The sequence below is a fragment of the Stegostoma tigrinum genome, chromosome 4 (assembly GCF_030684315.1).
Source record: "Stegostoma tigrinum isolate sSteTig4 chromosome 4, sSteTig4.hap1, whole genome shotgun sequence".
Taxonomy (NCBI): domain Eukaryota; kingdom Metazoa; phylum Chordata; class Chondrichthyes; order Orectolobiformes; family Stegostomatidae; genus Stegostoma; species Stegostoma tigrinum.
In genome coordinates, this window is record NC_081357.1 from 122,702,611 (window position 1) to 122,730,165 (window position 27,555).

A 27,555-nucleotide genomic window follows, 5' to 3' on the forward strand; every position below is an offset into this window, starting at 1 on the left:
GCCACCCTTATAGTGCGTGAAGCTGTAGGAATTCTAACACTCATGTTAACCAGTGAAAGTAGGCTTTTCATAAACAATAATAGAAAACACATTTAGGTCTGTAAAAACAAAATTAAAACAAACTGCAGGAGAAACTCAGCAGGTCTGGCAGCATCTGTAGAGGGAGAGAAAGAATGAAACTTTCTGGATCCAAGCCCTACATCGTAGCAGCTCCACTTAAAGAACATAAGGATGCTTAAAAATATGCTTCTTTAATGCTGTGCACAAATGTGGCTCATTCCATTCCCCCACTTTGTCCATCTCCATTCCATCTCTGTTTCAAAGATGTCATCTTCCACAGGGATGCCTCTGACATGTTATCTTTGCTCCTCAAATGAAGACCTCTGAACAGTGGTTGATGGGGCCTTCCTCTTCACTTTTGCCTCCTCAAGCTGGTGAATTAAATGAGCACCCTGAGTTGCCTCCACCCTGAAATCATTAGTGTATTCATGGGACACATATGGTTCCTGCTCCTCAGCTTGAGCTGTCTTATTTGAAACTCATTTTCTTGTGGTTTCTTCTGAAACTCTCTTCTACTAGCTCTTTCCCATTGCTCTCCTTTTTTGTGCTTTTTCTCTTTATGAAATTTAAATTTCTGCTGCTGCAATTTTAATTTCTTTACTGCTACTTTATCAGTTTTGCTGACTTCAGTTTCTACCTAATAAACCATTGATCAGCCCTTTTAAAATTTCAGGTTTTCTGACTTTTGGGCGAAATTCTAATCCATGTCTCTCACTCAATCTTTTAGCTGTTTGAAGGACAGACGTTTAAATCCTCAAAAGTAACTTTCCTAATTTTGCTATGACCATTGAATGCAGATGTTTCTATCCTGTGGCAGTGTATACTCAAGAAACCCTTTTATAATTCTTTATTTTGAAATTGGTTTCAAAGTGACCTTTTACCTACTCTAATTGTTTTATTTCATCTGTCATTTTAAATTGGAGTGTAAACCATCAATTTGATGCAACTAGACCCCTGGGTGATGTTCCCTAATTTGTGGCAGTCTCAGGCAGGATACCCCATACTCTAAAGCTCTCAGGTGAGAAGTTTGAATTAGCTCCCCTTCTTTATTCACGCAGCTCTCAGTTGGTTGCAACAATGTTGGTTTCAAAGGATCATTTTCCTTGCGAATATCTTTCCTCAGATCCACATGAACTTGCATTAAAAGGAGCCAATTTAACCAACTTTCCATGAGCTAACAAAGGGTGCATTTATTCATTACTGGAACATGTGTACACATATTAGGAATGAAAGAGTCAAGAAGGATAAAAGTGTTCTTTTTTTAAAAACGGACACATGGATGAGACCTTGAATTGTTGGCAAAGAGCAGGCATTTGAATATTGCAGCCTTTGCAGTGGAGGTTACTGGAGGCAGTGACATTGGTAGTTGAACAGTTGGTTTCACATTTTGCAGCTTAGTTGAGATCATCGTAGAATCCCTACGGTGTGGAAACAGGCCCTTTGGCCCAACAAGTCTACACCAACTCTCGGAGCATCCTACCCAGACCAATAACCACCTACTCTGCACATTCCTGAACACTATTGGCAATTTAGCATGGCCAATCCACCTAACCTGCACATCTTTGGACTGTGGGAGGAAACTGGAGCAGCTGAGGAAACCCACGCAGGCACAGGGAGAATGTGCAAACTCCACACAGTTGCCTGAGGGTGGAATCGAATCCGGGTTCCTGGTGCTATAAGGCAGCAGTGCTAACCGCTGAGTCACTGTGCTGCTAGAGATGCTATATTTCTGATTTTTCACTGTAATTGAATTCCAACACTCAAAAGTGCAGTAGTTCTTATGTTTATCTGTTTCCTTTTTAACTGGCTTGGAGCACTTTGAGTAATAGAGAGTCTTGAATTGCACCATGGTTAACCTACACCATTACTTTGACTTGAGTGTCACAGTAAGCCAACAGTTCATTCCAGGCTGGCACAAAGAGCATTCAGCCTTGTAAGTACCCTCTCAGTGAGTTGAAATTGCCTTTTAAACCTTGTGTAATCTTCAAAGGGAAAATATAAAATGTATCTGCGGTTTGGGACATCATCCACTGGGGTGCCTTGCTGTTGAACAGGGGATCTATCTCTAGGCAACCATTTAATTTAACAAAAACAAAAATTGCTGGACAAAGTCAGCAAGTCTGGCAGCATCTGTAGATAAAACAGAGTTAGTGTTTTGAGTCCTGTGACCTGGTCTTCATAATTCCATCTGTACCATTCTTGGGTGTCAGCTCTCTTTCAAAGAAAATTATGGAATGAGAATTTTAAAAATGTGCACAGTTCTTTGGGATGACCTGTGGTCATAATCATTCATAAAAGCGGTGAATACAGTATCTTATAATGGTGGCCTGTTTAAGTTGCCATATAATACTGAAGAGGCAGAAATGGCTGTCTTCCCTGGGCAACTAATCAGCAAATGAGCAAAAAGTGTTGGAAGATCACGTGAAAATTGTCACTGCAACGCAAGTCTTATATAAAGACTTTGCGTCGTGGAAGGAATCTAACACCATGTAGTTGAGAAACCTGTTCTGAATGGGATGAAGCATCTTGGTCAACCATTTGCTCAATTCGTGCTGTGTAGAACCAATTGTAGATTAGACCAGGCATAAAGGAATGTGTGCGTTGGGCAGTGCATACATAATGCATACAAAGACCCATGTCGGGGGCAGCACGGTGGCTTAGTGGTTAGCCTCGCAGCACCAGGGACCTGGGTTCAATTCCAGCCTCGGGTAACTGACTGTGCAAACTCCGCACGTTCTCCCCGTGTCTGCGTGGGTTTCCTCTGGGTGCTCCGGTTTCCTTCCACAGTCCAAAAGATGTGCAGGCTAGGTGGATTGGCCATGCTAAATTGCCTGTAGTGTTCAGGGGTGTGTGGGTTATAGGGGTGTAGGTCTGGGTGGGATTCTCCAGCGGGCGGTGTGGACTTGTTGGGCTGAAGGGCCTGTTTCCACACTGTAGGGAATCTAATCTAATCGACAAATCTAATCATTTAAACTACGAGACAACTAATTATTCGTTACTAAGTCTAGCAAATGTTTTAAAAACTGCTTTCAAGCTGGCTGTGCAGCCATCCTTAGCAGTGAGCCCAATGGATATGAATGGCTGCTCACCCACTTGGAGGTTCTGAACACTGTGCAGATGCATCAACCTTTTTTTAAAACCACTGCTGCACATAGACCTCTGAGATATGCGCAGTTGCAGGAAAAATTGGAGGGAATGTGGAATATGAATTTAGACCTGTTATAAAGAATGGCTTTTATTTTGTCAATGCACGCATGCTTGTTGCAAATATTATTGCCCTTGCTTTGTCAGGCATACAGATACTTATGCCTGGGTTGGTCTTGAGACTTTGCATTGCTATCAGACATTCATGCTAAATGTGAAACTCTTTGGGTATTTGGAGTCTTTGCGTATCCTGCAATATCCATGTGCTAGATGGTATAGGCTTTTAAGGACGAAGTGTCTTCAGCGAATGCTACATATATTCATACCTAAGGCCCTATACTGTATTAGCATAAAGAATCTGTCCAGACATTTGGCCTTTTTTAATTACACAGAAGGTTGAGGGTAGCTTTTCCCTGGAACATTCACCATGGCAATGCATTAACCAATCAGAGTCTACTTGCAACCAAATCAGCATCTTTTCTCTTGCAGTGTGAATTGTTCTCATTGAATTTGACATTCTTGTGATTCTGTACTGAAGTGCACAGCCAAAGGTATTGAAATCTCTTATTTTAAAGCAGTATTTAAGTTCAATTAAATAAAAAAACTAAAATTAACAGACTGTCCCAAAGTTCAGGCTAACTGGTGTGAGGGAATAGAAAAATATTGTGTTAACAATTGGATTCTGTTGAGGTTTGCGTTTAGACATATTATCCCAGATGGCATAAATTAGGGTTACATATTGGGACTGTGTGGAATCCCTATACAGCTGTCTCTGTGGGAGTTGTCAGAAATTAAGAGCAGTTGTCCTGAGCCTAAGCAGCCTTTGCAAAAGTCCCTTAATATCAGAAATTAAATGGGTCTGACTCATGGAAGCTTAATAGTTAACGAGGACAATTCGAGGGTGAGAAACCTACCGTTCTGGATAAGTATTAAATTTGACCCCTGACTCACCCCTAATTTCACACACCCCTGGAACCAATGCAAATGCCTACTTCCTATTTCTGCTGGAACTAAACCCTGCCACTTCTCCAGAGTCTAGTTGCCAGCCAATTAGCAGTTTCCTCGTGTACAATTTAAACATTGATTTCCCGTTACATTGACATTTTTTGCAAATCGTCCTGATGATTGCAAGACAAAAAACTTTGACAGCAGTTGATTTAGCTAGTGATCTACAGTAAATAACATGTAGTAATGATAAATTCATATAGCACATTTAGGCCACTGTGAAACGTGAGGTCAATACCTGGAAAGCAGTTTAGTGTGAGGTGGTAAATGCAACTTGTCCCATTTTGACATAATTGTTATGTCTTTCCACCAATATGTCTTTGTTCCTGATAGCGAAATGGTTTCTACATATATTTTGAGAAGTGGTGATTTTGTAACATAGGAATTGGTTAAAACGTTCAAAATATTGCTGTCTGGAAATTTTAATTTTGAGTTGATGAATTTAATTATTTGCAGCGGTGATAACCGAGTTGTTAGGAATATCTAAGTTTATTCTCACTGTCTATTCTTAGACACACACACTCTTGCACGCACTCTGTCTTGTGCATTCTCTCTCTCGCGCGCGCGCGCTCTGTCGCGCTCCCTCTCGCGCGCGCGCTCTGTCGCGCTCCCTCTCGCGCGCGCGCTCTGTCGCGCTCCCTCTCGCGCGCGCGCTCTGTCGCGCTCCCTCTCGCGCGCGCGCGCGCCGGCGCGCTCCCTCTCGCGCGCGCGCGCGCCGGCGCGCTCCCTCTCGCGCGCGCGCGCCGGCGCGCTCTCGCGCGCTCCCTCTCGCGCGCGCGCGCCGGCGCGCTCTCGCGCGCTCCCTCTCGCGCGCGCGCCGGCGCGCTCTCGCGCGCTCCCTCTCGCGCGCGCCCGCGCTCTCTCGTGCGCGCGCCCGCCCCCTCTCGCGCGCGCCCGCCCCCTCTCGCGCGCGCCCGCCCCCTCTCGCGCGCGCCCGCCCCCTCTCGCGCGCGCCCGCCCCCTCTCGCGCGCGCCCGCCCCCTCTCGCGCGCGCCCGCCCCCTCTCGCGCGCGCCCGCCCCCTCTCGCGCGCGCCCGCCCCCTCTCGCGCGCGCCCGCACCCTCTCGCGCGCGCCCGCCCCCTCTCGCGCGCGCCCGCCCCCTCTCGCGCGCGCCCGCCCCCTCTCGCGCGCGCCCGCCCCCTCTCGCGCGCGCCCGCCCCCTCTCGCGCGCGCCCGCCCCCTCTCGCGCGCGCCCGCCCCCTCTCGCGCGCGCCCGCCCCCTCTCGCGCGCGCCCGCCCCCTCTCGCGCGCGCCCGCCCCCTCTCGCGCGCGCCCGCCCCCTCTCGCGCGCTCCCTCGCGCTCCCGCGCGCTCCCTCGCGCTCCCGCGCGCGCACTCTCGCTCTTGCGCGCTCCCTCTCGCGCGCGCCCGCGCTCTCTCGTGCGCGCTCCCGCGCTCTCTCGCGCGCCCCCTCTCGCGCGCCCCCTCTCGCGCGCCCCCTCTCGCGCGCCCCCTCTCGCGCGCCCCCTCTCGCGCGCCCCCTCTCGCGCGCCCCCTCTCGCGCGCCCCCTCTCGCCCGCCCCCTCTCGCGCGCCCCCTCTCGCCCGCCCCCTCTCGCGCGCCCCCTCTCGCCCGCCCCCTCTCGCGCGCCCCCTCTCGCCCGCCCCCTCTCGCCCGCCCCCCCTCGCCCGCCCCCCCTCGCCCGCCCCCCCTCGCCCGCCCCCCCTCGCCCGCCCCCCCTCGCCCGCCCCCCCTCGCCCGCCCCCCCTCGCCCGCCCCCCTCGCCCGCCCCCCCTCGCCCGCCCCCCCTCGCCCGCCCCCCCTCGCCCGCCCCCCCTCGCCCGCCCCCCCTCGCCCGCCCCCCCTCGCCCGCCCCCCCTCGCGCGCGCCCGCCCCCTCTCGCGCGCGCCCGCCCCCTCTCGCGCGCGCCCGCCCCCTCTCGCGCGCGCCCGCCCCCTCTCGCTCGCGCGCCCGCCCCCTCTCGCTCGCGCGCCCGCCCCCCCTCGCGCGCCGGCGCACGCGCTCGCTCTCTCCGCGCGCTCTCTCGCTCTCTCCCGCTCTCCGTGCGCGCTCTCTCGCATGCAGAGAGAGTGTGAGAGTGCCAGAGCGCGCGCGCACTCTCTAACCATCTAAAGAGCTGTCGAGGAACTAAGGAATCTCAGACCAGGGTCATATCCCCTTTTTCTGCACCCTTCCTTTGTTCCTGTTTTCTCTTGATCATATTAGATAATAATTCAAAAGAACCTTTTGTTGGACCATCAAGCTACTGCTCAATTGCAATACCCTATAATTATACATACCTGACATGTTTGAATGTAAGAAAAATCATGTTTTTTTTAATGTCTACCAAAGGTGACATGAGATAATTAAGCAAATAGAGGGAGATCATCATATGTGATACTCATATCTTGGTATTGTGATCATACTCTTTAAACTCAATGAATGTGTAAATTGCATGGTTTGATAGTTCAGTTATAGTCTGAAGCAGCATCTTGGATAAATTGATAGTTGACTACCTCAATTTATGCATATCATTTACTGCCCAGTTTATTATCCTTTTAATTTGAGATAAATATTCCAAAATTAGCTTGTTTGTTGCAGAGGTAATAGCTTGGTATTTCTTTTTGTAGATCGCATAATTCGACACAGAGCCTGTACACTTAAGGATACTGCACATGCAATAGTTGCTGCTGAGTTAGATCCTGAATTTAACAAACTCTGTGAAGATATCAAAGAATCCAGGAGAAAGCGAAGTGAGTAACTACTGAAGTGATGGACAGGTGGCCAGAGTTCTTTAAAGAAGAGTTTGAAACCTGCTCTTTTTGGTGTTGTACTGCTTGAATATGTAGCACATCCTTTATTTTGCAATAATTAGTGCACTTGTGAAATAATGTAGACCGTTTTTCTTCTCCCCTTGACTGGTCTAAATGTTGTTTAATTTTTGAACCTTTTTCAAATTGTTTGTATCCCTTCAGTTGTAAATTTTTATACCTGTGGACCAAGTGGAGCAGAAAATATGTTGTTGAATACCAAAATCTAATAATTAAACTTTAATACCATTTATACAGTGAAGTTGGTTTATTTTAAACGGTAATGAGAACTGATGGCAGTTACACCACTTTACTTGAATATTCCCAATCTGCAATTTTAAGAACCAGTTATTTCCCGATGAATCCAGACTGATGTTAGAATGTTCAAATGCACGAGTATGAATCATAAAACACTAAATAGAAATATTTATGTGAAACTCAAAACAGTGATAAAAATGATAAAGCTATCACAAAAATTGCTGTACTCATGTGAATATGTCCCTTGTTTCTTCACTCAAATTGCTATGGAAACATTGTGCTGATGACGTCCTGGGAATGTGTGCGTTTGTTTAAAGAAGTTCAGAATAACTGATATTTCCGAACTGGAATGGTTACGGTGTACTTGAATATTACCTCGTGGAATTGCTGGTCTGGATCATTGTGTTCAAAAAACTTCCTGGGAAGGCCCCATCCTTTCATCATATTTCATTTTCAGATCCAGTCCTTTTACTCCTTGGAATATTTAATTTGCTTCTGAAGTTAATTAAATTGTAAGGACTCTGGTCCTGCAGTTGCAGTATCCATATCTGAGGGTCAGAAGGGCAGGTTAAAATTCTACCTGTTTCATAGATGTGTAATAACATTTCTGAACAGGTTAATTTAGAAGAAAATACAAATGTCAGGGGGATGACTGCTTTTAGAGACAGTTTTACCTCAGCACCTATCTTTCAATTCTACTTCTGGTAACTCAATTAAAATTATTTAGTTTTTCATGGGATATGGGTGTCACTGGCTTGGCCAGCTCATTCTTAATTACCCCTGAGAAGCGCACCTTGATTATTGAAGTTCATGTGTAGCAGCTACATCCACAATGCTCTAGAAGGGAATTCCAGGATTTTGACCTTATCACAGTGAGTGAATTACAATATAATTTGTAGTCAAGATTGGGTGTTGAGCTTCTAGACTGTCATTGGAGCTGCACGCCTCCAGACAGGTAGAGAGTATTCTATCACATCCCAAATGTGCGTTATAGATAGTAAATGTGCTTTGGGGAGACAGGAGGTCAGTTACTTTCCACAGAATTCTTAGCCTGTGCTGACCTATGCTTTCATCCAGTGCATTTACATGTCTCGTTCCAATTCAGTTGTGGTCAGTGGTTAACTCCAGGATAGGTAGTGGGAGATTCAGTGATGATAATGCCATTTGAATTTCAGGTGTTAGCGGTAATTTCTTGGTGCTAGTGTGATATGAATGTTACTTATCACATATTGGCCCAAACCAATGTTGTCCAGGGCTTAGTGCTAATGAACACTGCTTCAGTATCTGAGGAGTTAAGAATGATCCTGAACATTATGCAATTATCTGCGAACATACTTGCCTATCATTTTAAGGTGGAAGACAGGTTATTGATGAAGTTACTGAAGATTGCTGTATTTAGGACACTACCCTGAGCCAATTCTGCAGCAAGGTACGAGATTGTTGGCCACCACCAGCCAGAACCATGTTCGTTTGTGCTAGGTATGACTCCACCATTTGGGGAGATTACCCCTGATTTCCATTGACTCCCGTTTTACTATGATTCCTTCATGCTAAAACAATCAGCTGAGTCCTTCATATCAAAGGTAGTCGCTCTTCTTTAACCTATGGCAATCAGCTCTTTCTCTTTCCAGTATTTGGACCAAGGGTAGAATGAGTTAAGGAGCTAAGTGAACCCAAACTGAACAACAGTGAGCAGGTTATTGCTGAACAAATGCAACTTAATTGTACAGTTATATGGCTTCTATTATTTGGCCTATGACTAATAGTAGACTGACAGCCTAGTTATTGCTATGTTGGAATTGTCCTACTTGTTTCGGACACGACGTACATGGGCAATTTTTCACATCCTTCCAGTCCAGCTACAACACTAGTAACTACCCGACAGTTTGTCTCCGGCTGCAGCTAGTAATGGAGGACGAGTCTTGGGTATTGTTGCTGAGTTGTCACAGCTGCCATCCTTTGCTGTACTCAATGTTGATGGAATTGCTGCTCAACATACAGAAGTGGAAAGAAACATTACTTATTCATACAGTATATTGCCCATCCTCAGAATGTTCTTAAACGCTTTACAGCTAGTTAGAAATGTGATCACTGTAGTAAATACAAGAAATGCAGCAAATAATTTTCCTACAGCAAAGACCCAGAACAAATAATAAGGTAGTCATCAGGCAGTCATCTTCCCCTAGTGATGTTGGTCAAATGGTAAACATGGCTAAGTCTTCCTGTTCTTCTGGTCTGAAAGGGCCTCGGATAGTTTATTGGCATCTGTAAATCATTTTGTTGTCTTGCGCTGTTTATTTCAGAAGTCTCTAACCTTACCATCTCTCAAGTCACCATATCTGCATGTCCTTCCTGACGATTGACTCATAATGGCTATCTCATCAGCCATTTAGGTCCAATACTCTGCAGGTTGCTCCCCAAAACACAGCTTTTTAAAAGTTCTAAGTTGGGCGCAGCATAGTAGAAAGTTATGTTACTGAAATAGTCAGATCTGTGGAAATTTCTGGAAATAATTTGGAAACCTGAATTCAAATCCCACCATTGTAGTTTGTGATTTGAATTCAATTTCCTAAATGAATCTGGAATAAAATGCCTTAGTAGTAGGGATCGTGGAACTTAGAGATTTCCATAAAAATCTAACTGATTCATTAATTTCCATTTAGGAAGGAAACTCGCTGTCAAGATGTATTTTCAAATTCACTTCACTATGGATGTTTCTTTACTATCCTGTGAAGTTGCCCAAGTAAACCATAATGCGCGATCACTACCACACTCAAGAGTAATTGGGAATGGACAATAAATGCTGCTTTTGTCAACAACGCTCAACCCATGGATGAATAATGAAAAATAAAAGTTGATGGATGAATACATCGCTATCATTCATATGTTGTTTAATGTTTTTGTACACAAGGTAGACTGCTACACTGAATGTTGTTTGTAAGATTATGCTTTATTTTCTTACAGATTTGCAATCAGTCGCAGAGCAAACCAGTCACAATGTAGAAACAAAAAGAGATACAGCTCAAGACTCATCTCGGAATTTGGAAGCAAGTGCCACAAATGGGGAATGTAAGCATACGAGTAAGTGCTGTGACTAAGCACAGTAGTTTAAAAAAAATTGTGTTCAGTTGTTTTCAGTTTTTTTTAATTAAACCAGTCTTTGGAAGGTATTTTTGGTGGTACTTGTTCCATTTCCAAATATTGCAAGTTTTGAAAATGGTATGATGATTTACATACCATGAGTATAGATATCCCAAGCTATCTATAAGGTATCTCGATAAGCTAACAGTTACCTAGCATTTATTCTTACTGCCTGCATTGATAACCGAACCTCATGTCAGACTTGTATTAGTGTTGAGTTTTGTTCAGTTTCTGAATTATCAGTTTATGGTTTCGTGCTCTGTGGTTGTAGCTCCTTAATTGCAATAAACATTAACTGCTCCAGTGTATTTCATGCAGCTGTAAAGAAATTATCTAATACAAAATAGGTGTAAGCTGTGGCACTTTGATATTAATGATTAGATGCAATTAAAGTACTGTAATAATTGTTTCATCATGCCACTTTGGGCAGTTTTGTTTCTCTTGAAGGCACTTCTATAAATACAAGTTGTTCTTGATGTTAAATTTTACATTTCTTCTGCAGCAACTTGGAATGAAATTTTTCAATCCCCAATAAATGTTTTAGTAACTGAACAATTAGTTAATACATTACTATTTTAGCAGCCAGTTTTCCATTTTAAGTACAAATTCAAACCTTAAACTAAATAAAACTTAACCAGTTCTGTGCATGCACTATTCTATGGAACATCTTTGTTCCTCTACTCTTAAAAAGCCTGTGCATTTCATAGAACAATGTTTAGAACTGGTTACTTTGCATGACATTGATCTGAGTTGAAGCAAACAAAATTGTAATACTGAGAAGGAATTGTTTCATTTAAAGTTATAATTTATTAATGTTGCATATAACCAGCTGAGAGTTTATACTCATACTGTTGCACTGTTGGATTTTAATATGAAGATGTGTTTGCCTTTATAGTAGTCTAGTAGTAATGCCACATGAATAGTTTCACAGGTATTTGATAGTAATTTCAGTTTCATGTTACTCAACAGTTCACATTAAAAGAAAACCGCGTCGACGTTCAAAATGGGGTCGAGGTATTATTAAAAAGCCAAGGAAGGTGATTCACCTCAAGAAAGAGGACGATGATGTTAAAAATGATGAACATGATGCTGACCAAGGTGAAGAAAGTGAGCTAGCAGAGAATGGAGAATTGGAAGTGAGTACAGATTACCATGAGAATGGCGAACTCTCCCTGACCAATGATGAGTCATCATGTGACATCATGGACGTTGCCCAGGTGGGAAATAAACTTGAAAATGGTACAATGGAAAAAGGGAGTGGTGAACTTAAATCCACAAGAAAAGAGGACTGTGCAGGCTATCAATTAGATGGGAATCATGAGTTTTCCATAAGAAAATCAAATGCTGCTCCAGGAGAACAGTGTGTACCTAATGATGCATGCACTCCTGGCAAGAGGTTGGTACCTAATGAGTGTTCATGGAGTGATGAATCTATGGCAAGTGCTGAAAGTGAATCTGTTCAAGAATGTTTGGCTGGCAGGACATGCACATCTGGTAATCCTGCACCTGGTAATGATTTGTCTGATACAAAACATGAACCTGGAAAGGAATGTGAACCTACCAAGGAGTCCATGACTCAGCTTGTGCCAAATTCAAAGTTACCTGTAATGGAAAAAGACAAAAAGCAGCTGGTTGAAGATAGCTCTCATGCTGTCATTGGTGCAGCACAAGCAGCCAATGCAACAAAGTGTTCACAAAATGAAGATGTTGATCTAAAATCTCTAGGACCTGAAAAAGATGGTAATCTTCTTTATTTACTTAAAGGCATTGTATCTATAATACGCAGGTTTGAATTTCTGAAATTACTGTAATGCCTAATGGTATGTGCTTTTATCAGGTGTAAATTAATTCCATCTATAATCATCACAGTTGTTTTAAAAATAATGGCATTGGGTGTTTTTATTTTGGAATGTGGCGCAAAACAGAAATGAGTTAACTTTTAACACATTGTGGTACACAAGACTAAATAATTCATGTTATGATGTAAAATGAGTTTATTGATGACAATGACTGACTTAAAACTACTGTTTTATCTTTGAGACTAGAATTCAAATCCAGTCCACTCCAGTAACATGAGTCATTCATGATGAGAACTGCAACAATTACTTGTTGAGATTTTAGATAATTATCAGCAAACTCCCAATAAATGAGCCTAAATTCCTAACTATTAACTGTTACTGGTGGGAAAAGCCGATGGCCACACAGGTACTGTCAATATTTTGAGTTGGAAATCATGCAGTGGCATATAGTAGAGAAACTTTTACACTGCATTTCATCTGCTATATACCTCACTGGGTCACGCTAATTAGATATAGAATGATAAACTTCGTTCATTCGGATTTACTTTTTATACTTCCAATAAAAGTTTTAAAAAATAGTGCCTCCTTTAAAAAGGAAGGCGACCAGGAAACAAATTGCTGATTTGTTGTTTCACAGTGGGTTAATTATTTATTGCAAAAGCTTTGTTGTTCAGTGCAGAACATTATGAAAGTCACTGCTGTCCAAGCCACCTAAGCACAAGTTTTAAAATTTTACTTATAAAATTGAAGACTTGGATTCTAGGGATATCAACATTTTCCATGATTTGTATCAGTTTATTATAGGGGAATGTTTCTTATAGTTTGCTTTGCAATTTGCTTCAACTGCAGCTGTAATTGTTTGAATTTTCTATTTTGAAACCCCTTATTTATCTTTTAATTTCAAATTTCTAGTGTTTTATTTTTCCTGAACCTGTTCTTTCTGGGGACTGGGACTGAAATTTGATTACTTTATCCCTGCAGCTATTAGGCAGTAGTGATCTCAACATATAATCTGCTGTCGAGTTTAGAGTCAGTGTCTGCTTTAAATTAAAAATATGAAAGAACTACAGATGCTGTAATTCAAGAAACAAAGCAGAAATTGCTGGAAAAGCTCAGCTGGTCTGGCAGCATCTGTGAAGGAAAAAAGCAGAGTTAATATTTTGGGTCCAGAGACCCTTCCTCGGAACAGGAATTTTGAGGAAGGGTCACTGGACCCGAAATGTTAACTCTGTTTTTTCCTTCACAGATGCTGCCAGACCTGCTGAGCTTTTCCGGAAATTTCTGCTTTAAATTAAGTAGCTGGTGGAGAAAGTTCGTGAGAAGGGAATTCAAAAGAGTTAGAGAAAGAACAAGGCGGTTATGCAGAGTCGTGTTAGGGGTAATGAGAGGAAGGGATGAAACAGTGTCCAGCAGGGAATTGGATCAGAATACAGAAAACGGTGGAGAGATGAAGTTAGAATTGTAGAATGGTTGTAAGACATGTGAAGGTTATTTGGGCTGACATTTAAACAATTTAGCTAACCTCGGACCCTGTATCACTGCAATTATTTTCTCTTCTGATATTTAACAATCCCTCTGTTAAAGCCATGATTAAATCTACTACCACGCTCTCAAAGTATTTCTTACCATAACCACTTGCTGTGTGAAATTAAGTTTTCCTTTGTAACACCTCTCTTGCTCTGCTAAACTTAAATTAGTGTATTCTGATTCTTGACCCTCCCACTGATAGGAAAAGTTTTGCCCTATTTCTTCAGTCCAGTCGACACCTAATTTGGAGCACCTCTAAGTAATCTCTGAAATTGCTCTTCCCTCAGGAGTGTAGCCTTAGCTTCATTAGTCTAACATGGTTGATATTTCTCATTTCCAGAATCATTTTCGTACATTTTTCTGTGCTCCCCCTTACCCTCACGTCACTAATAATGTGTGTTTCCAAACTTTGACAGACCACTCAAATTCAGGCCTAATCAGTATTTTTAAAAACTTTGCTCTATCTTCCTTGATTTGTACTCTGCCTCTTTTTAAATCTCTATGCAATCTCCATGGCTGTTACCCATTTTTTTCCAACTTGACCTGGCACCTCCAACAATTGTGCACATATAACCCCTCCCCCACCCCTCCTTTAGCTCTGTAAATAATGAATGTGTGCAATTCAGTGTTGAGAAATGATCTTGCTTTAGAAGATCAAGACGCAAAATAGCTTTGTCAAGAAGGGTCTAGACCCGAAATGCCAGCTTTCCTGCTCCTCTGATGCTGCTTTGCCCGCTGTGTTCGTCCAACTCTGCACCATGTTATTGCAAAATAACTTTGAATGGGCATGAGAAATAACAAGTGAAAGAAGTCAGTTGCAATTGTAGCAGCTATGCCATATGACAGATCCTTAATAAAGAACTAATGAGGGATAATGTGAAAGGTATTAAAATAATTGTGAATTTATTCTTAGGAGAGTTTGGACAAGTCAAATTGGTAAAGTAACCTAGACAGCAAATTCACAAATTATCTGGGACAGTATCTTAGGACAATTATTAGAGCAATATGCAAATAGAAACAGGTTATCAAATGGGAAACATTATATTTTAGATATGGTGATATGTATTGAGATAGCATTAATTACCAACCTCAAGGTAAAGGATTTTCTTGGATCATAAAATAATGGAATTTCATCTTAAACTGGCTGGTGAGACACTTTGTTTGAAAGCTAGCGCCTTAAACTTAAATAAAGGCTATGTTTTAAATGCACAGATGGGCTGAGGGGCTCCCTGGCTAGGCGAGCAAACTTTGCACATTCCTAGTTGCCCTGAAGGCAGTAAAAAGTCAGCCATGTTATTATGGGTCTGAATTTGCATACAGGCCAGATCAGGTAAGGCTGGTAGATTTTCTTGTGAAACAGGTGGATTTTAACGAGAGTAGCAGTTACATGGTTGCTTTTAGACCAACTTTTATTCCTGATTTCTAGTGAATTCAAATTTCAGCAATTACCGCAGTGGAATTCAACTGTATGTCCCGAGAGCATTAGCCTGGAGTTCTGGATTAGTAATCCGTTGACACTACCACTACACCACTGCTTCTGCTCAAAGGTACTGTTGCAATGGTATGAAGACAGAGTTGACTATGATGGTGGGAAATAAGCCATTGGTGGACATTTAAGAAAATATATCATAAGACATTATTGAGAATTATAATTATAAGGCTTATAAGATTGTTTTAGGACTGTGTCTTGAAAAATAGAGAAAGTCATGTGACCTGTTTTAAAATCTGCTTGATAGCAGGGCTGGTTTCTTTGTTTTGAAATTAAAGTGGGGGGCCAGATTATTTTACTCAGAAGAACGTGCGAGGAGAAAATGGCAACAGCATGTGTGTTGGCAGTGGTTAGAATGCAAGTTTTCAATATCCGGAAAGTTGTTGAGAATGCTTGAGTTCTAGTTTAAATTGTCTGTTTAGTTCCAATGTGAAAGATAGTTGTCTGTCAAGGAAAACTAATCAATACCTCTTATTAGGATACAGGATCGGTGAGATTCGCATTATCATGCTAATGGGCTTTGAGATGGGAAGGGTACAGTAGAAGCCATTTTGTGTCTGGAGGTTACAGGCTTTTAGGGTAAATATCAACGAATAAAGATTAGACTGCCATTTGTCTGCGCCGGTGGGGATGTGGAAAGAAGAGAGGGGGGAAGAGGAGCTAGAGGCCAAAAATGTGTTTGAATGTGGAATGTGGGTGGAAAACTCATGTTCTGATTATTAAGATTAATTTCATAAAGAGTTAGGACAAAACTGACACATTCCTGACCTAGAGCAAGGATTGCCAATAATACTGTTATCACAAAGGACTATTCTAGAGTTAGAAGTTATTAAGCTCAGAAAGGAAAAGAGCAGAAGTAGCTAAGAATCTCTTTAGACTGAGCCTTTGAGGTTTGAATGTTTACTTAAAGAACAGTGTACTATATAGCTTTCTTTATTGTGTTAAAAGCTTGTTCTGATAATTGAAGTTTGTTCCCTGCAAAAGTAACATTTAGTTAACACTTTTTTAGATTTTTGTTGTGAACATCTTAAAATATCTTGTCTTTTAATCTGTTCAACTATTAACTGAAAGTTCAAATTTCTTTTTAGAGGTAATGGTATCTTTGGGGATTGTCACAAATTGGGGTCTGTCGGCAGGATGTCAAATCCATAGGCTGAGACAAGTGCACTGAGTTTGGCCAGAGTTTAAAGTGAACAAGATTTCACTGTGACTTATGTATTTTTTGAAAAGTTACATGACTTTGTCTGTTGTTGAAGCTCTCCTTAAAAAGGAGGGCTTGTCTTTGTGTTAAACTATAAAATTATTTAGTGTACAATCTCTGGCTGCTGGGAATAAACAAGTTTCACTGTATTTACTAAAAATGTACCTTAGTTTTGGGCAGGTTGAAATCAGGTCATTCAGTACATGTAGAACAAAAGACAGTTGTGCACATGGAGCAGGTGTTGGAAGACTCTTCAGAACCCATCCCCCCAGTAATTTTGGACCATGCCCGACTAAAGGTAAGTTGATGAATAATTGAACATCTCAGGACGTAATCTCTGTTTGCAAAAAATGTCCTAGGATTTATGTTGTGTTATTGTTTCATGAATTCTTAAGAATACAACAGTCATTTGGAATATTAATCAACATTGTTATTGTCCATGTATTATGGAGGCAGCCAAGATGTTACAGGATTACAATCACTGGAATAATACCTGCCTACAACTTTTTTGAGTTGCATTTATCTGTGGAGTTATCGGTCATATTTCTGTGCCTATAATTTTGCCTTTTGGGTGCTTCCTCCCCCATCCACATCACAACAAATAAGTACCTTGACAAATTAAGAGGATTATGTAAGAACATACAAAATAAGAGCTGTGAAATGCCAGTTAGCCCTTTAAATCTGTTATACCATCCAACAAGTAGTGATTGAGTCTTGACTTCAACTCAACTTACTGCACTATTCCTATATCCCTTAATACTTAGGAAAAGCAAATTGATCTCTGTCTGGAACATAGTCAACAACTGAGTATTCACAGCACTTGAGGGGAGGGAATTCCAGGCATTGACAAACTTTTGAATCAAGAAATGTTTCTTAATCTCAATTCTAACTGATTCCTTATTCCAAAACTCTGTCTGACATCACCAGCCAGGGAAATATTTTGTAGCACCTATCCTTTCTAGCCCCACAGAATTTTAAATGCTTAACTTAGATTATCCCTCATTACTGTGGGCCCCAGGAAAGATATGCAGAATTGACTTCAAGCTCATCTCCTGAGACATTCCACAGGAAGCAGTCTCGAGTTTCCTTGCTCTCTCTTGCAGACAAGCATGTCCTTTTACAGAAGGGGAGGACAGACCTGTTCACAGTACTGCAGGTGTAGCTTTACCAATGTCCTTTATAATTGTAGCAAGACTTTTCTTATACTTCAAATATTGTGGCAAAAATATAACAAACATTTGCTTCTTAATTGCTGTTTACATGGAACTTTCTGGTTAATGTGCAAGTCCCTCCAGGTCATTCTGAAAGCAAACATTTTCCCCATCTTTCACAATCTGTTCTACCAAAATGACCTGAAGGGCAACTTTTTAACACAGGTGCTGGTTCAAATGTGAGTGAAATGCCAGAGGAAGTGGCAGGTGCAAGTACAGTTAGAACATTTAAAAGACATTTCAACAGGTACATGAATAGGAAAGATTTAGAGGTATATGGGCCAAACACAGACAAGTAAGTCTAGTTTAGGTTTGGAAACTTGGTTGACATGGACGAATTAGCCCAGAGGGTCTGTTTCCGTGCTGTATGACTCTGACTCTGTTACTCCGATAACTTCATACTTTGTGGCATTGTGTTCTAGCTTCTCAGTATTCTTGCTTGCTTACTTACCTGAATAGCGAGTTTTGAGAAGATTTGTAGCTCAGGTTGAGTTTCTGGATGTGAGTTTGCTCGCTGAGCTGGAAGGTTAGTTTTCAGACGTTTCATCACCATTCTAGCTAACATCATCAGTGAGCCTCCGACAAAGCGCTGGTGTTATATCCTGCTTTCTATTTATCTGGTTAGGTTTCCTTGGGTTGGTGATGTCATTTCCTGTTCTTTTTCTCAAGGGATGGTAGATCGGCTCCAAATCAATGTGTTTGTTGATGGAGTTCCGGTTGGAATGCCATGCTTCTAGGAATTCCTTGAATGTTTATATTCCTCTGTAGCTTCTTTGTATCCTCCTTGACATTAACTTTCTCACCAAGTTTTGTATCCTCCACAAATTTGCATATTTTGCGCTTGGTCCCTGCATCTAATTCACTAGCATTGACTGTGAATACCTGACCCCTAAGTAGTGATTTTTTTTTCTGTTACAGCCTAAATATACCATTTATTCTGAACTTCTGTTTTCTACATTTACCAATTCTTGGTCCATGCTAATATTTTCTGCATTTGCCAGACTCTTATTTTATGTAATGACCTCTTGTGTGGCACCTTATCAAATGTGGTTGGAAAGTCCAAGTGCATTAATTACATCCACTGGTTCCTGATTTTTGAAGTACCCTGTTGCCTTGTCTGAGAGGCATGGATATTGAGTGGGCATGAAGATGATGTTTCCCCGAGTAGGAAAGACTAGGACCTTAGGTCACGACTGCAGAGAGAAGGGACAACCCTTTAGAACTGAGAGGAGGAGGAGTTTCACCAGTCAGAGAGGGGAATCTGTGGAATTCATTCCTACTGAAGGCCGTGGAAGCCAAGTCGTTGAGTGTCTTTAAGGCAGACATATGTGATAGATTCTTGATTAGTAAGGGGATCAAGGGTTATGGGGAGAAGGCCGAAAGTGAGGTTGAGAAACATATTAACCATGACTGAATGATGGAACAGACTTGATGGACCAAGTGGCTTAATTCTGCTCTTATATCTTGTAGTCTTATGTCCTTAAATAGATTGTATTTTTTTACCAATTACTGATATTAGGCTAACTAGTCTGTAGTTCCTGCTCTCTTCTTCCATTGGTAAATGAAAGGATTGTGTTTACCGCCTTCTAATCCTTGGGAACTGTTAAAGAATCTAAAGCATTCTGAAAGATTGAAAATACTACATTCGCCATTTTTTGAAAACTCTAGATGTAGGCCATTTGATCCAGGGGAATTTGTTGCCATTATTTCATCGCATTATTTTATCCAATGCCATTTATTTACTTAAAAGAATTCAAGAAGCAGGAATAGATCATGTAGCCTGTTGAGCCTATACCTCCATTTCATGTGATCGTGGCCAGTGAAGGGCTTGAACTCTACCTTCCTACCCACTTCTCATATCCCAGTTACCTGAGAGACCAAAAATCTGTCTATCCTACCCTTTACTGTATGCAACAATGGAAAAGCTATAACCCCAAGGTAGAGAATTCCACATATTCTTTTTAGATTAGATTACCTACAGTGTGGAAACAGGCCCTTCGACCCAACAAGCCCACACCACCCCTTAAGGCATCTCACCCAGACCCATCCCCCTACAACCCACACACCCTTGAACACTATGGGCAATTTAGCATGGCCAATCTACCCTAACCTGCACATCTTTGGACTGTGGGAGGAAACCGGAGCTTCCGGAGGAAACCCATGCTGACACGGGGAGAATGTGCAAACTCCGCGCAGACAGTTGCCCAAGGCTGGAATCGAACCCGGGTCCCTGGTGCTGTGAGGCTGCAGTGCTAACCGCTGAGCCACCATGCTGCCCCTGAACCTTTTGAAATAATTTCTCCAGATCTCAGTTCTAAATGAGCAGTCCCTTATCCTTAGACTGTACCCTTGTTTTTCGATTCTGTTCTCTGCAGAAAAAATATCTCAGCATCTACTCTGTGAACTCTTCACCTGACAAAGGGGCTATGCTCCAAAAGCTTGTGATTTAAAATGAACCAGTTGGACTCTCACCTAGTGTGGTATAACTTTCTTGATTTTGTCCACCCCAGTCAAACACTGGCACCTCCACATCAATTCCTCAATCAGCGAGAGAAGAAGAAAGAAAGACTTGCTGAGTTTTTCCAGCGATTTCTGTTTTCGTTTCTGAGTTCTAGCATCTACAGTTCATTAGTTTTATTTCTCTGTTTAAAGATGATTTGTAATTCAGTGGATGTGTTTGATAGTTTTACTATTCAGCTGCTTCAGGACTTGACTGAGTAAAGTCATTCTCCAAGGAGAAGCCCTGGTTTCTGTTCACACTAAGGCCAGGTTAATAGATTTTCCAGGCTAATTTTGTCTCCGGGCGAATGCAAAAAATGGAATTTAAGCCATCTTTAAACTTGATTGAGTGCGAATGCTGCAACACACTTCTTATGATCTTAATAGCCTCAGCAGTGGAATTGTGTTCTCCAAAGTATGGCATTGTTCTTTTTACATTGGAGCAGCCCAGAATTGAGTACGTTTTAATCCAAGTGTAAATGGATCGTTGGACACAAAAGAATTCTCATTTTATGCTGTATTACATTTGTCAGAAATATACTGAATGCAAGAATTGTACTTTACTGTAGGTGAAGTAATGGGAAAGCACCAGTCATTTTTGCATAAAGCAAGCATTTTCAATCACATGAATGGTCAGTTAGTCTCTTGGGCACAGAAGGAAGGTTGGCTAAGATATTTTCGCTATTTGGAGTATTCTCATGCCAGGGCCATTTGATCGTGCCTACCTTCAACTCCAATGTTTAAGATACCGTTTGTTTTTGAAGTGTACCTTTCTTCAGATTTTCTGAGCATTAGCAGCATTTTTTAAAAATCCTTTCATGGGATGTGAGTATCATGAGCAAGGTCAGCATTTGTACCCACTTGAGCTGAATGGTTTGGTAAGTTGATCAGAAGGCATTTTTGGATCTTATCTGTATTTGGATTATTTAACTTCTTGTTTCAAAAACCAGATGTTACTACTTGCTGATATCCTTGGGAATTGTTTGTCTTTTCATCATGTGAGAGTACCAGGTCGTATGATTTACTTCAGGCTGAACATCAGATTTCCAATACTTTATGAAATTCAAATTCTGTTGGGAGTGTGAAATATTCTTTTTAATATGGATATGATGCGTTCCTAACGGAAGGGTTTTGAAGTCAAAGATGGTGATCCAATAGCCTAGATGAGCATGTCACCTGTGCTGAAGTTATTTCGTTTGCAGAAGCCAAGGTAACCTAATGAGGACTTCCATATTGTTTTATAGCATATCCTCCAGTTGGCCACTAAGATGAGCAATAATTTTACAGTTGATCAACTCGAAAAGCTTTATTCTTTGCTTAGTCAATGCATCTATCGTCATCGCAAGGAATATGACAAAACCCATTTACTTGAGGTAAGCAGCAGTTTAAATTCATCCTGATGGTCACCCTATAGGATCTATTTACAGTTGGATTAACAGAAAAATTAATGTCTTGAAAGTTAGGCGTTCTTTGCATTTCGTATGTTTACTTCAGCCATCTTGTGGGATATTGCAACTAATTTGGCTATTCATCTGTGTAAATAGTGCAGCATTTCTTTAATTCCTTAATAAAGCATTTTGTTTTTCTAGTTCATTTAAAACTCACATTTTAATTTATTTCTTGTATTTAAAAATCTGGTTACAAATAATGCCGCTTTTATTTAGCTGACAACGACCTGTCTAACCATCAGAGGCTTTATTTAATTCTGGGTTGTGTTCAGCATAGAATGATGGAAAATCCTGATGTGATTTTTTCTGATTAGAATGTTGATTGTCATTATAGTGACTGATATAGTGAAGGTACTATTCCTCAAGGTTATAGTGCAGTATCCCATCTCATGCTTAGACTGAATCAAACTTAACTTTGTTCTAATAAAATAAATTGCTTAAGCTTTACTTGAAAATGATGAATGTTAACTATTATTTTCCATAAATTCTTATTTTTATTATATGTATAACAAAAAGACTGCTTTTCACAATTGTTATCAGGAATTATCCCATGTTGTGTTTTCTTTGAGAAACTAAATTAAATATGGTGATCACCTTTTGTGTCTGGCGATTGTTCAGGTGTATTTTGGTAATAGCATTCAATTTCTGGTAATAGTCATTTACTTTGAGTAGAATGAATAACACATGACAGTTACAGTTCAGGCAAAGACAGCACTTCAATGGTTAAGGGATCGATGAGAACAATGTATTTATTTAATTGAATTTGTAGAAAACCCTTAAGAAGGTTCCAGTACGTGGATTTAAATTGACTAAATGTGTGCTGGAGAATAGTGGCTGAAGCATGAGTCAGGACATTTAATTTGAAAACTAGAAACCAGATAGCTGTGAATGGGAAGATTTCAAGTGGAATCACTTGCTCCTTGGTTTCAAAAACAAAATCTCACATTTTTGGATGATAAAATTGAGTAAGCTAATGGTCTTCGTAAGGTCCTGAGATTGAATTCAGACTTCTTTGCGTTATCAGTGCAAAACACCAGTCACTTTGCATTAATTTCAATAGACACAGTGCAAATTATATGAATCAACATCCAAACCATCCCATCCTATAGAATACATTTCTGTTAGGCCTGTATAAAGTTGCAGTTGTAACAGAAAGTCTAGTCAATGTTCTATCCATTCAGCATGGAAGTGCGCTGTTGTAAGAATAAGAATGGACTAAATTATCTTCTAAAAATGACTTGCCTGAACAGCTTAATCGGTCAGGTGGTTAACAAGCTTGAACTTCATTACTTGGCATGCAGATAATTATTTGTGTAAAGACATCTGAACACTCATTATTGATGTTGAGAGAATAGTTACTGGAAAATAAGTAAGTAGATTGATTACATTCTGGTCATGAATTTATGTAATTATTAATAAGTGTACAGTAATAAAAGTTTTCTTTTAATAAACAAAGCTGTAAAAACGATCATTTAACTTTGGTGCCAGCAGTAGCCAGACATCACTTTGAGTCTGCTAATCTATGGCTTTTACCATGTCTAAAGCCTAGAGCATTTGTGAAACTCAAAATATCTTTGACAACATTAAACCGCTTTATAACGTGCAAGGCTGCAGGTTGTATTGAAACGAAGCATTCATCAAATTTACTATTTCATGAACTGGCTGCATAAATATTTCTTTTTAAGCTGAGTTAATTCTATTTTTGAATCTATTTTTATAGCTAGAATCATTGTGCAATGCATAAAAATTACTATTTTATTTTAAAGGTTACACACTGGAAATGGTTTTCATTGAAAAGGATGTTCATATCTTTTATCACTTCACTGCAAATCTCTTTGCTGCCAGATTAAGTAGTATTCTAGCAAAGCTATTAAGTTTGCAAGCTGCTTATTGACACCATTGTGATTTTGATGTAGGAAATGGAAAATCTATTAAAGACCTTTCATACATTCCTGTGAACCTTTGAAGAGGAACAGGTTCATCACATAAACTGCTTGCAGGGAAGCAGCCTTCTGAGCCATTCAGCAACATTCAGAGCCTTGGTCTTAATCTCTCTCTTTGTGAATTGGTGCTATTGTCTCAGGTGCCTGGAACAGACCAGCCTACAGAACCAAACTGGACATGATTGAGATTACACACTCAAAACCACTTGCCGTCACTGTTGCACAGCCTGGTGCTATGATATATAAAAAGGTGGTTCTCATTGGTTATTCTCCCCAACACAGACTTGCCATCATTGAATGCAATGGAGCAGAACTTCATAATTTAAGAAACTGGATAGAGTGATTCAGCCTATTTTATTAATTTTTGACAACATTTAGCTTAAGATTCGCTTTTATATTGATGGATTTTGGAGTTTTGAATGTTCATTTTGTAGTGGATTAAACCCTGTTGATGCTTGCGTCATGATAAATAGCTGGAGTAACTGGATGCAATTTTGGAGTAATTTTTAAAGCCACTGACCGCTGTTATAGTGTAGGCTTTATTTCTGAACTGAAGCCGGCATTTAATTTTTTTTAAGCACAGAATGTGAGAATTAATATGATTGCAGGTCCAGTGTTACAAAACCCACTATCCAAATATCCACTACAGCCTCTTCAAACTGTAAGGTGCATTACAACAAAATATGCAAAACGTATTCACTTAATGAAAGAACAGTGATCTTGGACTACTGCAGCTATATGTTGAGCTACCTCAGCTTTTTTGGTCACACAGTTTACCAGTTACCATCAGTGTTTACTGAATACTGAAAGTAGTGTGTGCATACTACAGTTTACTTTCTAAAGCTAAGGTACTTGATTATAAAACATTTTTGCAATTCCTCATACAACTTGCAAAGTTTTGGCTTCAAGAAACTGCAGTAATCCAAAGTGCTCTTCAGAATTCCCAACTGAACTTTGAACTCCCAACTTGAATAAATTTCAGTAAACGACTGCTTGGGAACTATCTATTTAAAATATTGAGAAAAAAAGTTTATAGAAATTTAATAAGACTAATAGGAACTCACACAAATTTCATTGACCTATGTTTTCACAGTGATGTTTTCCTTATCTATTTATTGAAAAAGTATAACTGCAAAAGGGTATTTTACAATCTAAACTACACTAAACTAACAGCATTTTGTATGGAGCAAATTTGGGAAATTGTTATTACAAACTGTACATTTGTTGAAAAACATAGCTGAATTTTGTAGCATGTTTCTGATTAAAAAGGGTTAAATAGGTCTCAGGAACTGCTGCATCCTTACTGTTTTTGAAATGATTTGTTTGTTCTCTATTCCATTTGCAATTTAACGTCCTGTGCCAGTAGCAGCATTGGTAGCATCAAACAAAACCTACAATGATTTTGTGTGTTGTACCAAATTTAATGATCTTTTAAATTTCCTCCCTTATCTGATTTCCCCTCCCCCTTTGTCAGCGCATTATCTAGATTCCTTTCAACAGCAGCTGTATTTTGTCTTTCACATTTGGTTGATGTCATATGTTTCATAATTCCACCTCCACTGAAAATGGGAATGCCAGGTCATGAAGATGAACATGGGATTCATCATAATATAAGCTTGAATTCCTTTGAAAAGCAGCATTGGCTGTTGTATTTGTACATTTATTTTCCTCGTCATTGGTGTCTTGTTTTGGTTTCTATAAAGGTGTGTCTATTTTTGTTTGAATGCTTAGCTTTGCAACATTAACTATGCTATATATTGAATTCTATAGTTACTGAGCATTGTATTAAAATGACTTTCCATTCTTTGGATTTTGCATTAGTGTGAGATAATAAGTTATTTAAATGTTTTGTTTTTAAACTTTGGAATTTGGAATACTTTTACTGTAATTTGTAAGCCAACTGCTGTGAAATACTTGAATAAAGGTGAGAAGCAAGAACATCGTTGTGGTTATATTTGAATCAATAAACATAGGAAAGCATTGCAATCTAAAGAGGTAGTTTAAAGGCTAGTTACACCCATGATTGCTAGATTTAACTTAGTGCTGTGAGCTTAGTGGCAATTAATGTGAAAATACAGGGACGTCATAGAAGTTATGAAATTTGAGTGTAAGGTCTGATTCTAATGGATCTAGTGTTGGAGCTGCACAAATCAACTGGAAATTGAGGCAGTGCATAAGACATGATGGTTTTGTTTCCTTGCTGCCTGTTGGCCATTGAATCAGCCTTTATAACAGCATGCTTTAATGTGTACATGGGAATGTGTTTCCTTGTTGAATTTCATAACTTATAAATTGTTACGAAAGCTCTTTTTTTTCTTACACGATTTGTGCAGTTTATTGCTGAAATGTTTTATTTGGACTTTATCTGAAGAATAATGTGTTTGCAAACTTCAATGATGATGTTCAGTAATATAGCAAAAATTAAGTGCTTCAGTTCAGCCTTAAAATTTCTGGCTGCAGACCTTAATTAAAGTATATGCAGTCAATTATTGAACACCTTTCAAGACTTTATCTAAACATGGTTATATAATTTGTCTACAATTTAACTGCTATCTGTGTTTTAAAGAGTTACCTATTGTTTTTGTGGCAAAAATGGCCAACACATCAAAGTAGCTGCCTTGTCAAACCATGCCAATGGGAAGTTTCAGATCTTGATTTCTGGTCAACCACTTAACCCAGAAATAACCAGAGGTAGCTTGAAGGCTATCATTGATGTTTTGCATAGTTAAGGGAGTTATAAAAACAATGAAGTAATTTAGTTTTGTTACCTTTTACTGAACTGTCGCGATACTGCAAATAACAATAACATTCTGATGATTAGTAATTTTGTTTTCAATTGGATGCTAGTAATGCCCGTACACTTCAAAGGAATTAAAAATTCCTCAGTACTTTTGGAGACACCAAATTTGTCTCAATGTGAGACATGGATATTTGCCATGACAGACTGTCTCCGTGTTTGGTGAAAATAGCAGATATGGCTGAGAAACAGAAATCTGGAACAAAAGGATTCAGGGTAATCCAAAGTAGAGGACAGGAAAAAATTGTGGCTGTAAAATCTGCTTCTTTTTCTTTGAGGTATCTTCAGTGTTGGAGATGATTTCCTGTAATTCTAGGAGCAGTAATTACTGTTTTATAAGCTGTTCCATGGTTTTGAAACTTTGGGGGAGAAAGAAATCAAAACAGTGGCACTTTAAAAAGGAGGAAGACAGACAAAAGGCAGTGACCACATGAGCAGTGATGCAAATGGAGAAAGAAACCCACACTGCTGTCTGACACAACAGTAACTTGCACAGCTACTACCTTAGCTGTCTGTTTTCAAGTGTCACTGGACATTGGAGTTCGCCCCAGGGAAAGTAAACAAAAAAGGGAAATTCACAGAGATAATGGGAACTGCAGATGCTGGAGAATTCCAAGATAATAAAATGTGAGGCTGGATGAACACAGCAGGCCAAGCAGCATCTCAGAAGCACAAAAGCTGATGTTTCGGGCCTAGACCCTTCATCAGAGAGGGGGATGGGGAGAGGGAACTGGAATAAATAGGGAGAGGGGGGGGGCGGACTGAAGATGGAGAGTAAAGAAGATAGGTGGAGAGAGTATATTCACAGAGAGAAATTCACAGCTGCTCTTGGAGAAACCTGTGTGTTGGAGCTCATAGCAGAGAGCAGCTAAGTGGCCTGATATTGTGTAATGGTACTGGCTTTCTTCTGTAAACCTAAAATAGTGAGTAGAGTGGGTTTTTTTTGTTATGTTTTTATTGAGATCTGTCGCCTGATTAACCTTTTAAAATATAAAAACATACATACTACGCTAGCCCAGAGCAGTGTTTTTACAGTGGTAAGCCTGTGCTGCTTTCTGGGTCAGTAGATTAAGGTACAAAGATGGCCTTTGGTAGAGTGATGAGCTCTCCTGTTAGATATGGGAGATTAGGGAGAGTTTCCATGTTACTGATGACTAATTCTGCTGGAAGTGCATTTCCCACATTCACGTTTTGTGGAGGAGACAACCTGTAGCAATCAGTAGCTATCTGTACTCCTCTGTGACTTCTGGTGACCAGGTATCTGAAACAGGAATTATGTAGAT

The 27,555-nt window shown here is 40.5% G+C and overlaps 1 protein-coding gene across 2 annotated transcripts in view; it reads left to right on the forward strand.

The window, feature by feature from the left end:
• The window catches only part of atad2b (ATPase family AAA domain containing 2B), a 125,325-nt gene extending 99,923 nt beyond the window's left edge, over positions 1-25,402 (forward strand). Inside the window, exons 23-28 of one of the 2 annotated variants that reach the window (XM_048530670.2) lie at positions 6,780-6,902; positions 10,182-10,286; positions 11,328-12,098; positions 16,545-16,672; positions 21,329-21,457; positions 23,449-25,402. In XM_048530670.2, coding sequence (XP_048386627.1) covers positions 6,780-6,902; positions 10,182-10,286; positions 11,328-12,098; positions 16,545-16,672; positions 21,329-21,457; positions 23,449-23,490 — 1,298 coding nt within the window. In that variant the 3' untranslated portion in view covers positions 23,491-25,402. Of the gene's footprint in view, positions 1-6,779; positions 6,903-10,181; positions 10,299-11,327; positions 12,099-16,544; positions 16,673-21,328; positions 21,458-23,448 lie in introns of both variants that reach the window. The other variant, XM_048530668.2, reaches the window with a different exon arrangement.
• The last annotated feature ends 2,153 nt before the right edge of the window (positions 25,403-27,555 follow it).